This window comes from Panthera pardus, unplaced genomic scaffold (genome assembly GCF_024362965.1).
Source record: "Panthera pardus isolate Hobbes unplaced genomic scaffold, ASM2436296v1 HiC_scaffold_12, whole genome shotgun sequence".
Taxonomy (NCBI): domain Eukaryota; kingdom Metazoa; phylum Chordata; class Mammalia; order Carnivora; family Felidae; genus Panthera; species Panthera pardus.
The window spans coordinates 103,849,735-103,863,510 of NW_026526677.1; the positions used below are offsets into that span (position 1 = coordinate 103,849,735).

Genomic DNA, 13,776 nt, shown 5'->3' on the forward strand with positions numbered 1-13,776 from the left:
TGGCTTTGGCATGTTCATGCCCCCGAAGGTGGGTAAGTCTACTGGGGAGCCAGGAGAGCAACCCCATTATTGGCACATCTCAAGGAACTTCAAGAGATAAACTAATGTAAAATGCACTGGCTTTCACCTACTGCCTCCTAACCAGGGGGTGGGGGGTGGGGGGTGGAGGATGGGGTAGGGTGTCTGGCAGCAATGACTCTCTCTGTTCAGCATGACAGCGTGTTGACCCTGGGTACCTTCTCTCCCTTGGGGTGAGCGTGCACCTAGGGCCTAACTCCAGCATCACGGTCTCAGGCTGTCCACGTGCACCCCAACATGACAGGAGGGGAAAGCACTGCCGATAGGCGAGACGAGCCGGTGTCAGGAACCAATCCTGCTGGTTCTTGGGCTTGGTGTAAGCATGCAGCTCAATTTTTGGCTGATGTCACACAAGCTTTGTGCCTTCTGAGGGAGGGAGAACTCGGAGAAGTCCTTCCTGGAACGTGCCCTCACTTGCCAGTAGCAGTCAGTCAGTGGGTTTTGCCATGGGCATGCTAGAGGCTGGAGTCGCCCTTCCAACCGTATTCTTCTTCAGGATGGGTCTGGGTACCCCTGGGGCCAGGCCCTCCCTTCAGCCCCTCTAGGAGGGTCATGAGGGTACAGGAAATACCACAGTAACCAACTGTAGTGAGCGTATGATGTTCTCACACGTACGCGGCCTCTTATCCAGTTCAAGTTCTTGACAAAGGCACTCAACGCTAAGGCTGGGCCACGACTCTTCTTATCTAAGAGGAGTTTGATTTTTTTTGTAATTCTTTAGGCCATAACTTATTAGATAATTGAGAAAACGGACTTTGCATGCCTCTAGCAATGCCTGCTGCCGGATCGTTCATGACCTACTTGGAATGGACAGCTGACCACACCATTTTCCAAAGGGCCTCTTGGAATCTGGGTTAATTACCCACTTTCCTACCAGCAGATAACAAACAATGAGGTCTAGAGGTCTCTCTCTTTTTTTAAATTAAACACCGACTTTTAAAACATAGCATCTGTTTAAGAAATTCTTTACCTTTACAAGGGCTGAGCTGGCAATGAATGAAAATCACTTACAGGCTTTGAACTCTAAGACCCAGTTACTCTGATTCGGTACTCAAACCCCAAGTACTAGTAAGCAACTCAAAAGGAGGCCTCATCCCAGCCTTCCTGTCAATGATGTACCCAAGCCACATTCATTTACTGGTCAAAATTCGGAAGAGTAGAAGCCCAAACTGAGAGTAAAGATCCAGGAGCAAGTGCTCTCACCTTCAGAGCTGCCCCTTCTGAGTTTCCTCGGGGGCTGGGTGCCAACGGGAGCTGACAGCTGTCACTCTTAACCTGACCACTCCAATCCCCAATCCTGACTCTTTCCAGAACCGGTTCATTCAGGAACCAAGTCTGCTGAGATCATGGATTCAGCACTTGCTGAAAATCTCCGAACGCCTACACTGAGCTACTTAGTTTCTGCTGTGGCTGCAATATTTCTGAATAAATTTTAAAAAGATAAGCTTCCCTGAGTGCCTTTCAGGAGCTAGGAGCTTTTTATGAAAAGAGTGTGCAGTTTTCCGAATACCTTTTCTTGTGAGTCTCTCTGGGTAACACTGAACTCAGCCTAGGAAGCAAGGGGCAAGCGTCAGCGGGAGTGAGGCTTCGGGGGCATCTTATAGCCCAAGATCAGACCCCTGCCCCCGCCCTCGCCCCCGCCACCGTGGAGGGGGCGGGCTTCTGTAGCCCTTGCTCCTTATGTTCACTATTTACAGCTTACGTGTCCTTCCCACGGAGAACTCCCCTCCCTATTAGCTTGGCAGTGAAGACACTAAGGAGCTGGTCAGTCTTTTCCAAACGTGGAAATGTGGAAATGCACACTGCAAATAACCTCCCTCTAAAGAACACAACTGACTGCAAGTGGGGATTTAACCCCAGCAGCTGCCTGCAGCACCTACCTGCGACTTGGGGGCCAAAGCTCATGTTACCCTTTACAGCTGCGGCTGCTGCTTGGGCCTCCTAGAGCCCCCCAGCTGCCACAGACAGAAAGGGGAGGCACTACGAGCTCAAGTCTTTTATCTCCTCAAAGCAAAAGCGCAAGTCCTTTCAGCTGCTTTTCCCTGTGAAGGGATTCTGAATCCCTGGTGTGGCTGCGGTCACTTCTCTGGCATCCTGGCAGGAGGTGAGGCGGTGCTCTCGCGTGTTACTCAGAGACCGCCTGCAGACCCACCTTGCTTAGCTTGGTGCGCAGCGGCATTGCCACGGGGAGTCATCACACACAGAAATTAATCAATCAACACAATTTCGAAGGACACAGAAATTGCATGCTCTACAACAGGACGAGTGTTAGCCTCTTGGAGGAACCTACAGACATTAACAGGAGCACAACTAGACCAAGGTCAGTGTGGTTAGGGCCCGGACAGCATCATCTACTTCAGCCTAGGGGACGAAAAAGGGACCAGAACTAAATTAAGAACTAGGACTAGCAGATGTTAACACTATGGGAACAGATAATGAGGTATGAAGAGGCACTTACGTGGAAGAGGGCTGTCTGCATTTCCCATGGATGGAACACAGACGATAAGAAAAGACAAGAGACAGACCCAAGGGGGAAAAAAAAAAGATGTAAAAGAAATGAATAGACTCAGGACAGCACACGGAATTGGAAATTCAAATTATCATGTTATTTCAAATCCAGAAAGAAGCAGTTCCTGCAGAAAGAAGATGAGACAGGCCTGCTTCTGGAAAAGGTAGGGGGACTTCTTGCCGGCCTCTGGCTTCAAAGAGAAGGAAGCAAGGGATTGCCCTGCGTGGCTTTTCATCCCAGGAATGAGAGAGGACCCAGGGATCCCTGTGACCGCTCAAGGAGTCGGGCTGTGCTGCACCTGCTATAGCTGGGAGGATGCACGGTCCTCCCAGAGGTTTGGGGCTATGGAGGGACATCAGCAGAGCCTGGCCTTCTGTGGGACAGCAGGGAAAGCGAGGCAGGCAGAGGTGAGGGAAAAGGGAATGATGGAGGAAAGCGGTGCCATCCTGAATGGATCAGGAAGAAGCGCCTCTCTGGAAAGAGGCCCCAAGGGAGGGAGACCCTGATGCGCGCTCCTGGCGGGAGGGAGGAGGAGCAGAAGAGTCAGGGGCCTCAGCCACCCTTTTCCCTCGTGCACTGCTGGGCTCTTGCTCCTGCACATACATCGCACAGCAGCCCTTGCATTTCCGTAACGTCATCTCTCTGCTGTGGCAAAAATCCCACGCCTAATTACACGAACCATCATTGCCTTTACCCTCTTCCTTCAAGTCACGGGGTGCTTTAGGGCCTTTGTGACCTGTGTCCAAAAGCAGTGTCTCCCAAATCCCTCCACAACATGCCTCTGCGTCTCTGCCCGCTCCCTTTACAACGTGTCAGGGGCTTCCTCCCTGGCTGTTATTCTAACAGGAGGGACCCGCTACTGTGACAGTGTCACCAGGCACTTTGGGGAAGAGAACAGAAGGGGCTGGGCATCAGCCATCACTGAGGGCCAAGGAACTAGGAGGTGGGACCTCCTGGAGCAGAGGAAGCTGAAAGACAAAAGCTGTCATCCAAACCATGGATGGGGCAGCTCAGGGTCCCCTCTGCCCCTGAGGAGAAGAGGGTGGGGATGGGGAAGAGGCAGGGCAGCTGCTTTTACTTACGGACTGGCTGCGTCTTGAACTCAGAGGCTGTGCTGATCTCCCCCAGCCCCTTGCCGTTGAGGGCCGCCAGCCGCACCGCGTACGTCGTCTCCGGCTTCAGGCCCACGATGGTGACAATGCCCTCCATGTTGGCTGTTGCGAGAATATGAGAAGGATCACAAAGGGTGGAAAGCCCATTAGTAAAATGGCGCAGCCGCTGTGGAACGCAGCATGGCAGGTCCTCAAGAAATTAAACATAGCATTTCCATGTGATCTACGTCTGGGTATATCACGAAAGAATTGAAAGCAGGAAGTGGAACAGATACTTGCCCACCCATGTTCAGAGTAGCGCTGTTCACAATTGCCAAAGAGAGGAAACAACCCAAGTGTCCATCAGTGGACGAGTGGACGCACACGGTGTGGTACTGATACAGTGGAGTTTCAGGCAGCTTTAACACGGAATGAAACTCACTCGGACACGTGCTACAATGTAGGTGGACCTTGATGACATCAGGCTAAGTAAGCCGGACACAGAAGGACACGTTCCATTCATCTGTAGTAGTTAGAATAGTCAACTACACAGAGACAGGAAGTAGAATGGTGGTTGCTGGGGCTGGAGGGAGGTGGGAATGGGGAGCTAGTGTTTAACGGGCACTGAGTTTAGGATTATGAAAAAGTTCTGGAGACGGACGGTGGGGATGGTTGCACAATAACGTGATGGTACCTAATGCCACTGAACTTCACACTTAAACATGGCTAATATGGTAAATTTCACATTCCACATATTTCACCACAACAAAAATAGAATCGGAATGTTGATTATATTTGAATTAAATATATATATATATACACGTATATATATATATATATACGCGTATATATATATATATATACGTGTATATATATACGTATATATATATAGCAGGGGAGGGTGGAATCCAGCTTGTAGCAATGACCAAAAAAAGAAAACAAAGCCAGTTGGACTTTCACATGGGGTCGACTTGCCATAGAGCTGGTGTGAGGTTTCAGAGGGAAGTTAGCGAGGTAAAGAGATCGTTTTCTTCTGGCTCCAAATGGACAGCCCAGAAACTCCTCAGGTTCCCCACCCCCCAAAAGCTGAAGGAGTGATGGAGGCTACCTGGTGAAATAAATTCTCAGTAAAAAGGGCCGGGAGGCAGCCACCCTTGTTACCACATACCGGACCGGGGTTAAAACTTTCTATGGAAACAAAAAGTATTTCACTGGCGTAGAAACCCCGCAGGGAGAGTTACACACGGTTGTATACTCGGTCTTCAGGGCAAAATAGTCCAGGCTCAAAATCTTCAAACTGTAGGCATCCAAGGGTCATTTTTAAAATTTTAGTTTGGAAATCTATCACAGGATGAATTGAAGAGCAGACTTGTCTCTCTGGCAATTTGTTGTGTGGTTAATACCATCATTACAGGGCAGCCCCTGAGTACACCAAGCAAGATGGATGGGTGACGGCAGAGAACCCCCAGCCCGGATCACCCACAGGTGCAGGGCAGGGGCGGTCTGGACTCATCCAGTTGTGCTTAGCACCTAAGTAGGGCTTCTGCTTGGAGCGTGCTTGAGATGGCCTCGTCTTAGCGCGTCCTGAGAAGCAGGTTCTGACGTACCAGGGGACAGAAGGCCAACACTTCCAGAGGAGATGTGACCGTGCCCGAATTCCAGAGGGACAGGGATGGTGCTGCAGCAAAGGAACACGGACGGATGGCAGGCTGTGGCATCTGGCTTCCTCAGCAGGTGAGAGCGATGTGCCATTCTACCCGGGTGTGCAGTCAGGGGCCCGGCACCAGGGGTGAGCGTCTGCCCAGCACCGAGAAACCCATCGTTCGAAAGGAAACGCCGACTCTTCCCACTTACCCTCCTTGGCATCGTACCACTTGAAATGCCACACTTCTTCGCCCACTGCTCTCCACTCGGCCTTGTATTTGAGGATGGGCACACCACCTGTGGCCTCTGGTTCATCAAACTGCACCTGTGCTGTGCTAGAGTACGGCTCCACCTGGTCGATGGACGGTGAAGATGGGGTGTCTGTGGGGAGGGCACATATGGAGACCCAGGTGAGCCCAATTAGGTCCAGGACGTGACTCCCGGTCACAAAGCATGTCTCTCGTTTGTACTCATTCTTGGGAATCTTGTCACCCGTCTCCCGTTCCCCAGCCCATCATTCCCTCCCAACATGCGCCGTGCCCACACCCTTGAACCTCCATAGGCTCCTTGCTTCCTGACCCTCTGTCTTTGGCTACCCTGGCCCTCTCTTCTTTTGCTCTCTTAGCGTCACCGAAGGGCATGGACTAGGCCAGCAAAGACAAGGCTGGTACAGCCATCAGGGGTGCTCACCTGCTTGGACAAGGATGAATTCCAAAGACTCCTGTCCAATGCGGTTCACTGCAGTACAGTTGTAATTTCCGAAGTCATTTTCAGAGTCTGGGGTCACCTTTGGAAAGGAGGAACTTGTGGGTTACAAGTGTCCCACAGAATGGTCACTGATTCAGATCTTTGTTTACTGAATTAATTTGTAAGGAACAGAACAAGTAAAGCATGAACCATTAGCTCCAGCCCAGCCTTAAATCAGAGAGAATCGCCAAGGGGCTAGTGAGAGGCACGTTCGGCCTCCCAGGCTGTGACCTAGTCCCAGGGAGAGAGAGGGGAGCAGGGCTGAGACTCAGTTTCTTCTGTAGCCGATGGCTCCCCTGGTCAGGACACGTGGGAGAAGCAAGAGAGAAGATTTTAGCTGCAGAGGGCAGCCTATCTATCCATAGTCAGATTGTGCCTTCTCCACCCTCCCCTGTCCCCGCCCCGACTCACCTCCAGGTAGCTGGCCGAGGGGGTGTTGTAGATCTTGATATTGCTGTAATTGGAGCTTGGCAGCAGCTGGCCATCCCGGAACCATGAAATTGTGGCGCTGGGGTAGGCAAATACCTCGCACGTGATGTTCACCTGGTTCCCCTCCCACGTGTAGACAGCCACAGGGCCCTGCAGCTTCGGGGCATCTGCAAGGAACGGCAACGCCCATCAGGAAGACCACCACCACCAAGGAGCCCCGTGCACCCTGTCTCCGGGCCCTGGCAGGGTGTGTGTGCCCTGAAGCAGACCCAGTGCCAGGACACGGTCAAGCCCAGGCTGGTGTAGCAGTCCTGGGAGCTGCGTGGGAAGACGGAAGCGCCTGTGGGCTTGTAAGAAGCCTGGGGCGGTGGGAGGGACAACGTGGGGACAGAGGTCTGGAAGGGCCCAGGGCAGGGTGCAGCTCAGGTCCTGGCTGCTGTCCTCCCCTTTCACCCTGACCCCACACGGCCCCCTCCCCTCATTTTTCCAGTCACTGCTCACATTGCACTTCGAGGTACATGGACTGGGAGTCCTGGCCGATGGTGTTGCTGGCAGTGCAGATGTATTCTCCGGCGTCTGTGTACTGGATGCTCTTCAGGGTCAGAGACGACACGCGGGCATGGCTGCGCACCACCATGTGCCCATCCAGAGTCTGCCAGGAGGGAAGGGAGAGCGTCAGAATCTGAGGCAGGGCGGGGGGCGGGGCAGGAGACCGGGCCACCCCTCGTCTGGGACCAGTCTCACATCCTCTCCCCAAATCGTGCCAATGCCTAACTTTCACTTTAGGTACCTGGTAGTGTGGGAGGCTCTGGAGAGCACCACGGGAACCTGAGTGTATCCAAAATAGAAAATGGGACTCAAGTTTATGTCAAGCAGTCTGGACTCTGTGCCAAGGTTGATTTGGGGCAAGGACAACCAAGGTTCCCTGCCGCCACCACCCGCCCCCCCCAAGACAACCCTGTGTGGCATGTCTTAAATGGAAGTGAAAGTCCTGGCTAGCAGATACTCCAGCAGCAGCAGCCTTGCTCCATGGGATTCTGGGAAACCTGCACCCCTATGCTTTCCTCCCAGGAGTCTGCCCGTCTGCCAGTTCCACAGTGCAGGCACACATAATGGGAAATCCGAATGTGCCAACTGCAAGAAATTATGCAAGAAACCTATATTTCTACAGATGCCTCACTTTCCTGAATGCTTAAAAGTAAAATAATTTCATTCGAGAGAAAGTCCGACAACTCAATGATCAGGAGCTGGTGAGTGGAAGTGAGGGGTAGCTGGGTCTTCTCTCCAGGGACAGTGGCACAGAGTCTCAGGCAGATCTGGGATCCATGACACCACACTCACCACCATTTTCTAGCCCCTAAGACCACAGTTGGCTTCCTGAGTCTCTGGAATTACAGTGGCTGGTCAAAAAGGGAATAAGCATATGACCCCTAGGCAATGGGTACTGTAATATTTCCAAGGGGCCTTTGCCTTGACACTCTAAAATGGTTGCTGGCCTAGTCTGGGCATGTTGCCCAAGTTCAAATCCTCAAGAAAGTTGGTCATCTGAAGAAGGAGTCTTGCTCTTCATAGGCTGGGCTACACTCTTATCTCCAGCATATGCTATTCTGTGGACATGGACAGGTGAGTGTCCTGCATATGGCATCTGTCATCCATGGGGTTGAGCCTTTAGGGAATCGAACACCTGCTTCAGATCCTTTTGACATGCTGGTTTGGAAGCCTGGGACTCAGAACTGCAATGTCATACAGCAGCCAGTTTAGGCAGCTCAAAAGGAAGGTCCCATTGGCCTTGTGTGTGGGGCAGTCTCCACAGATCTGCCCATCACTAATGGACCTAATCCTTCTCAGGCATTTAAGCCCCACTGAGGTTCTCATATCTGGAAGTTGGAATACCACTGCCGGCAAGGAGGCAGAGTGCTGAACAAAATCATCACCGCCTACCTCTGCGAGGGCCACCCCACTCTCAGAGGAATGCCCAGATGCCCATAGCTCTCAACTCCACCTGAACCATAAGTCTGCCAGGCTAAGTGGTTGAGGAGATGCCACACATTAGTGAAGATGACAACAGACAGACGTGGAGCACTTGGCTAGTAAGCCTTGAGCCATCCGGTTTGCTGAAGATACTGGGTCCTCGGACCCCCCTATCTTGTGGGCTGACAGGGTTGTCCCAATATTCCCGAGTGGTGACTCCCATGAGCCATATAAATTTTAACCCAGCAGATCTAGTGTCATCGAAAGCATGAAGCCACACCAGTAAGTATCTCTAAAGAGCTGACCTGATCTGCTTGTCACTTCTGTCTGTCCCCAACAGAGCAGGACAAAGGCAGAAAGGATTTGAGGTCCACCCCGCCCTGCCCCGCCCCACCCTATTGGTTATATCAGTGAGAACACAGGTTCAGCTGCTAGTGATACCAGCCAGTGGCTGAGCAATGACTGTTTGTCATAGAGGCACAGCTTGTCCTGGGCCCAGCACCCACAAACATGGAAAACTGACCGGATCTTTGGGAAGTCAAGAGAATATTTCCACAATAGAAGAAATATTGCAGCAAAAGATGAAAAGAGAGTCGCGGAACTAAGAGTAGGACAGTAACAAATCACAATGAAACAGGGCATGAGCAGTCTTTACTCAGAATATTCTAGAAAAAGGTTGAAGAGAAGCTTGGGAAGTGGTTTCACTGACAGCTATACTCTTCCCCCCTTCTATGTGTTCTAAATTTCTCTGGAAAAATTTTCTCATTTAGTGTTGTCAACAGACCAGTAGACAGCCCTCTACAGAGAATTCTTATTTTGCAGTGGCTCGCGACAGGATTGATGATGGGAATTTGCCAGATGCCCAGTTCTCCCTCCAAGGGGAAGCAGATAGACTCCAGTGCAATTAGACTTTCCCTCTGAAATGTTTGACTCTCACACAGGGACAAAGTCAGGGACTGCTACCCACAAGCCATCCAGACCAGGAGTCATGCTGATAAAGTCCAGGCTTGCAGAGGAAGCAGATGATCTCTGGGCAAGAAGGGAAAAACACCTGTGACAAGAAAACCCTGTTTTGCAAAAACAGCATGAAGGGCCATCACAACTATTCTTCTCATCAGAACATTTTTGTGTCCCTTCTTCTAGGTAAAAGTGCTAATTCTCAGAGCTTACAGAACGAAACTGGCCATAACCCAGTAACCTTCTTTGGAGCTCATCTGGACTTATGGTCTTCATCTCTGAATGAGACAAACAGGAGGAAATTCTGAGCCCCAGGGATGGCACTCACTTGAAAGCCAATTATGTCCAAAGTGAGATACTCAAGATAAGGATACTTCTGGAAAACGGAAGTGAGTTGTCTGCTTTCCAGGGAGTAAACCTAGGATTTCCACTTATAATAATAATTCTCTTAACCTCCCTTAACGCTCCCTGATAAATCTCACGTCCCCCTCCAGCCAGGTCTAAATCAGGATGACAGGGGAAGATGCAGAAGGTCAAATAGAATGAGATCTGTAGTTACTGAGGAGTGGCTGATAATTAACCCCTCTTCTCTCCTGTCCCCAATCCCAATGGGTCTGTGACTTTGGGGCAATAAAACAGCCAGGCTGGGACAGCACTAAGTGATCCCTGTGCCACAGGAGGGAGGCATTTCAGCGAGACGAGCACCTGACTATGGTCCCCCATGACATGGAAGAAGGTAGGAAACAAAGACAGCTTATTGTACACTGGATTTGATCACGGCAGTGTGTTCATGTGTAGAAACTAGGATCAGTGCCCGGGGATGGGCAGTCAACTCTTCAATACTAAACAGCATTAAATATTTACAGCCACGATCTGAACACATGAGTTATGTGTTCCGAATAATTATCATTTCTGAAAACTAAGAGGAAAGAGTTACCTAATTAAAACACAGTGTACAGGATTGCCATATTCGACATTTGTAGTATTAAAATATCAAAGTTTCCTCTGGAGAAGAGACAAAAGCTATTTTTTAAAAAATATTTATGGATTCGACCCTTGAACCTCATCTAAAGTATACTAGTTTTTATCTTGCTATCTTTCACTTACACGAATCACTGAAAGAAAGACAGGCCTGATTGTAACTAGGGTCTTGAGTGTGTAACATTAAAATCTAAAGATTAATATTTAGCTTTAGTTTTCAAACAAGGTCCCACATTACCCAAGTGGAAGGAAGCAGTCAGAGAAATCTCAAAGGCTAAACGCTAATGACTTCTAAAACCATTTGTGCCAAACCATGCAAACCTCATAAATTTAATTCTCTATGAAAGTAACATAGGTATGCTTAGCAATTTGGGGAAACCAAGGAGAGATGTCATCTGCATTGCTGTGACATGAAATGGGATGTGATCATTTACCAGGACCGATCATTCTAGAATAAAGCGAGCAACAAGATGAGTTGAGCTGGAAAGGGCTGAGTGGGTTTTTAGACACTAACTCTGTGACTTTATGACCCAAAGCCACATCAACCAGGTGAGAGGCAAAAAAAAAAAAAAAAAAAAAAAAAAAAAAATCTCATCATTTCAAAATGCCTGGCCTGGGAATTGGAGCGATTTATTTCTGTAAGTATAATTACCTGGAGGTGATTTTACCAGCACCAGCAAGAGAATAAGATCCAATTTTAAGAAGTAATAAGGATTTGTTCATCCACTCCCAACACAGCTTGCTTGCTCATCCTAAGACACTATTGCCAAGTAACGTCTACCACTATTGACCTATTCTTTAATCTAACTAGATGACTAATTAGTTTAGCATGTCTGGTTATTAAACTGTAATGGCGAGTTAAACTGCGATGCTTTCGAAACTAAAGACTGGCTAGTGGTCAGGTAAGCTATACCTCCTGCTTCTCCGGTCGAGTCCACGAAGCCTGGAGAGAACAAGATATAAAACACAACAAGAAAGCAGTAAAATTTTACAACATGTTGCTTCAGAGAATTGATGTATCACACTGCATTCCGTGCACATGCAGCTTCTTTTCAACTCAGAACTTTTTCCAAGGCTCACTTTCAATGGTGTGTTTATTACCCAACTGAATTTAGGGTTTAGCTTATGGTAAGCTTTCCCCACCCCCTTATGCACATTAAGATGTATAATTCAAAGGAGAAGGCTTTCCTAATCTTTGGTAGACATACACAGGGGTACCAGCAGACACAGCAGACTGCTCCTGTTCCAGAACATCTTGAATATTTCTCGTAGTTATTTCATGTCGCTATTAGTTCTGACTATAAAGTCTAGAGATACTCATAGAGTATGTTTCCTCCTTTGGATTCTATTAGACAGCTTATCACAAAAATACGAATGCCATTTTGTGCTCATGCATTTTATAATTCATTGCATGCATCCTATTAAAAATCACGTTTATATTTTCTAAAAAGGAACTAAAAAAGGAGCAGAGAGGTACATTAGGAGTGGTTAAGTATGAAGTGCTTAAAGTTGTTGATCAGGAAACTTCCAGGACACCAAATTCTGAGTGCTGAGGCAGGCTCCAGTCAGTTCTCAGGGGCAGAGGAACGCCCGGATGGCATGCAGGCTCAAGCGTGCACCATCGACATCAAACAGAGGAGGGAGTCAGCTCAGAAGCATAGAGGTTTGGGTGTCTTCCTACCCACGTCTGCATATTTTATATCTGGCACTCGGGGAACTCCTACACTTAGAGTTTTTCCGTTTTCATACTGGGTTTCAAAAACATCCTACCTGCAGTTGTTCTTTTTATTAAATGGCATGACTGCCTGGTTGTCCCTGATGTTCAGATGGAAAAAGGAGAGAACAGATACCAGAGACAAGGCAATGCAATCCAGGAGATGCAAATGGTTAGCAAACATTTAGTAGGAGTCCACTAAATGCAGAGAGCTTTTGTGAGAAATGAGGATGGAGAGGTTGGATTATGTCACGTGATGCTGGAATGAAGAAAAAAGTGAGGACAGAGGACCATGCACCATGTGTCGGTGTGCCAGCATGTCAAATGTGGCCGCCAATGAGAAGCTTGTCTGTCACATGCCAGGGCTGCATGAATCAAGACTTTTTTAAAGGGCTATCTCATATGGAGTTACTTGTTTTTCAAATCTGATCCTTCTTGTACCTCTCCCAAATCACTAGGGTTTTGTGTCGTTGAGAAGTAGTTGCTAGTAACACAACGCCTCCACTAGCCTGACGACATGCCTGTGTGCCCGATGGGAGTGGTAGGATATGCCTTGGCCCTGATAATTTGGTGATGGTGTGTAGTTCACTTTAAGACAATCTGATGTGCAAATATACACACATAAGACAAATTAGGATGTGATTAGCCATGCTCCAGAAATTTTAAGTTCCAGGTCCTTTTAATATTCACGTTTTATTACCTCACATACGAGTCTGCAGGAATATGTACAGTGAAGCATCCCTACACTTAGCCTAAAGTAGACCCTGCTATACCTCTGCCCACACCCTGAATATGCCAGACTCTAACTGCTTATCATAGGCACCTTTTCCAGTGTTTATACGTGGGCACCTGGTTTGCATTAATGAGGAATTCTCCCCGGTGACAGAAAGATCCAGTTTTCAGTGAATCCAGAATTTCAAAGGTCTCTCTTATTTGTGGGATTTGTGGGATACTCTGTCAGCTAAAGACTCGAGGTTCAGGAAGTTCCATTTTTTTCTACCTGTTCTGAACTCAACTCTTTGCCCCTCTTCTTTTCCTTAAACATTAAGGCTTCGTATACATTTCTTTACCAGTCATTTCAAAGGCATGTTCAAATAAGAGGTTCAAATACGCACACAGAGAACGTGTTCTGATAGTGACCGATTGTGCAAATCATCACCCAGAGGTCTCGCTCAGTATGTAAATGGTACCTGGAAGTTAGCCCCACTCACTCACATACGTGGCAATATTTAAAATGAGTCTTGGTAGTATGAGCAATGAAATGATGTGGATGTGCAAACTTTCTTTGTACCTGCATTATCACAATGTCCTCCAGACACAATGATCAAACTGACCCATTATGATGTTCAAATATGGTTTCAAGGGTTTTTTTTTTTGTTTGTTTGTATTTGTTTGTTTTGGGCCAACATAATGGAGATTAAGAAATGGATTAACTTTCAGACAGGTGATCTACCCTAACGATCTTAATGACCCAAATGTAGCCTACCTGTTATCAGTTGTTGAGCAAAACCAACTCAACTAGCTGAAGCTTAGCAGACTGATAGTAATCGGTCTTGAAGGAGTGATTGGACTGAACCCAGAGATGCGATCAGATAGATTTTGACAATCAGGCTCAGTGTACTGGCTTTTGCTTGTTTCCCCCACCCCTTCTTTCT

General features: G+C 48.3%; 1 protein-coding gene across 18 annotated transcripts in view; it reads right to left on the reverse strand.

The window, feature by feature from the left end:
- Positions 1-13,776, reverse strand: part of NCAM1 (neural cell adhesion molecule 1) — a 312,604-nt gene that overhangs the window by 35,569 nt on the left and 263,259 nt on the right. For 5 of the 18 annotated variants that reach the window (XM_053900493.1, XM_053900492.1, XM_053900501.1 and 2 more), the window contains exons 9-15: positions 11,321-11,350; positions 7,000-7,150; positions 6,481-6,665; positions 6,013-6,109; positions 5,533-5,703; positions 3,670-3,801; positions 2,537-2,551 (exon numbers count right to left, since the gene is read on the reverse strand). In XM_053900493.1, the coding sequence (XP_053756468.1) occupies positions 2,537-2,551; positions 3,670-3,801; positions 5,533-5,703; positions 6,013-6,109; positions 6,481-6,665; positions 7,000-7,150; positions 11,321-11,350 (781 nt within the window). The remainder of the gene's footprint in view (positions 1-2,536; positions 2,552-3,669; positions 3,802-5,532; positions 5,704-6,012; positions 6,110-6,480; positions 6,666-6,999; positions 7,151-11,320; positions 11,351-13,776) is intronic. The other 13 variants (XM_053900495.1, XM_053900494.1, XM_019469136.2 and 10 more) reach the window with 3 other exon arrangements.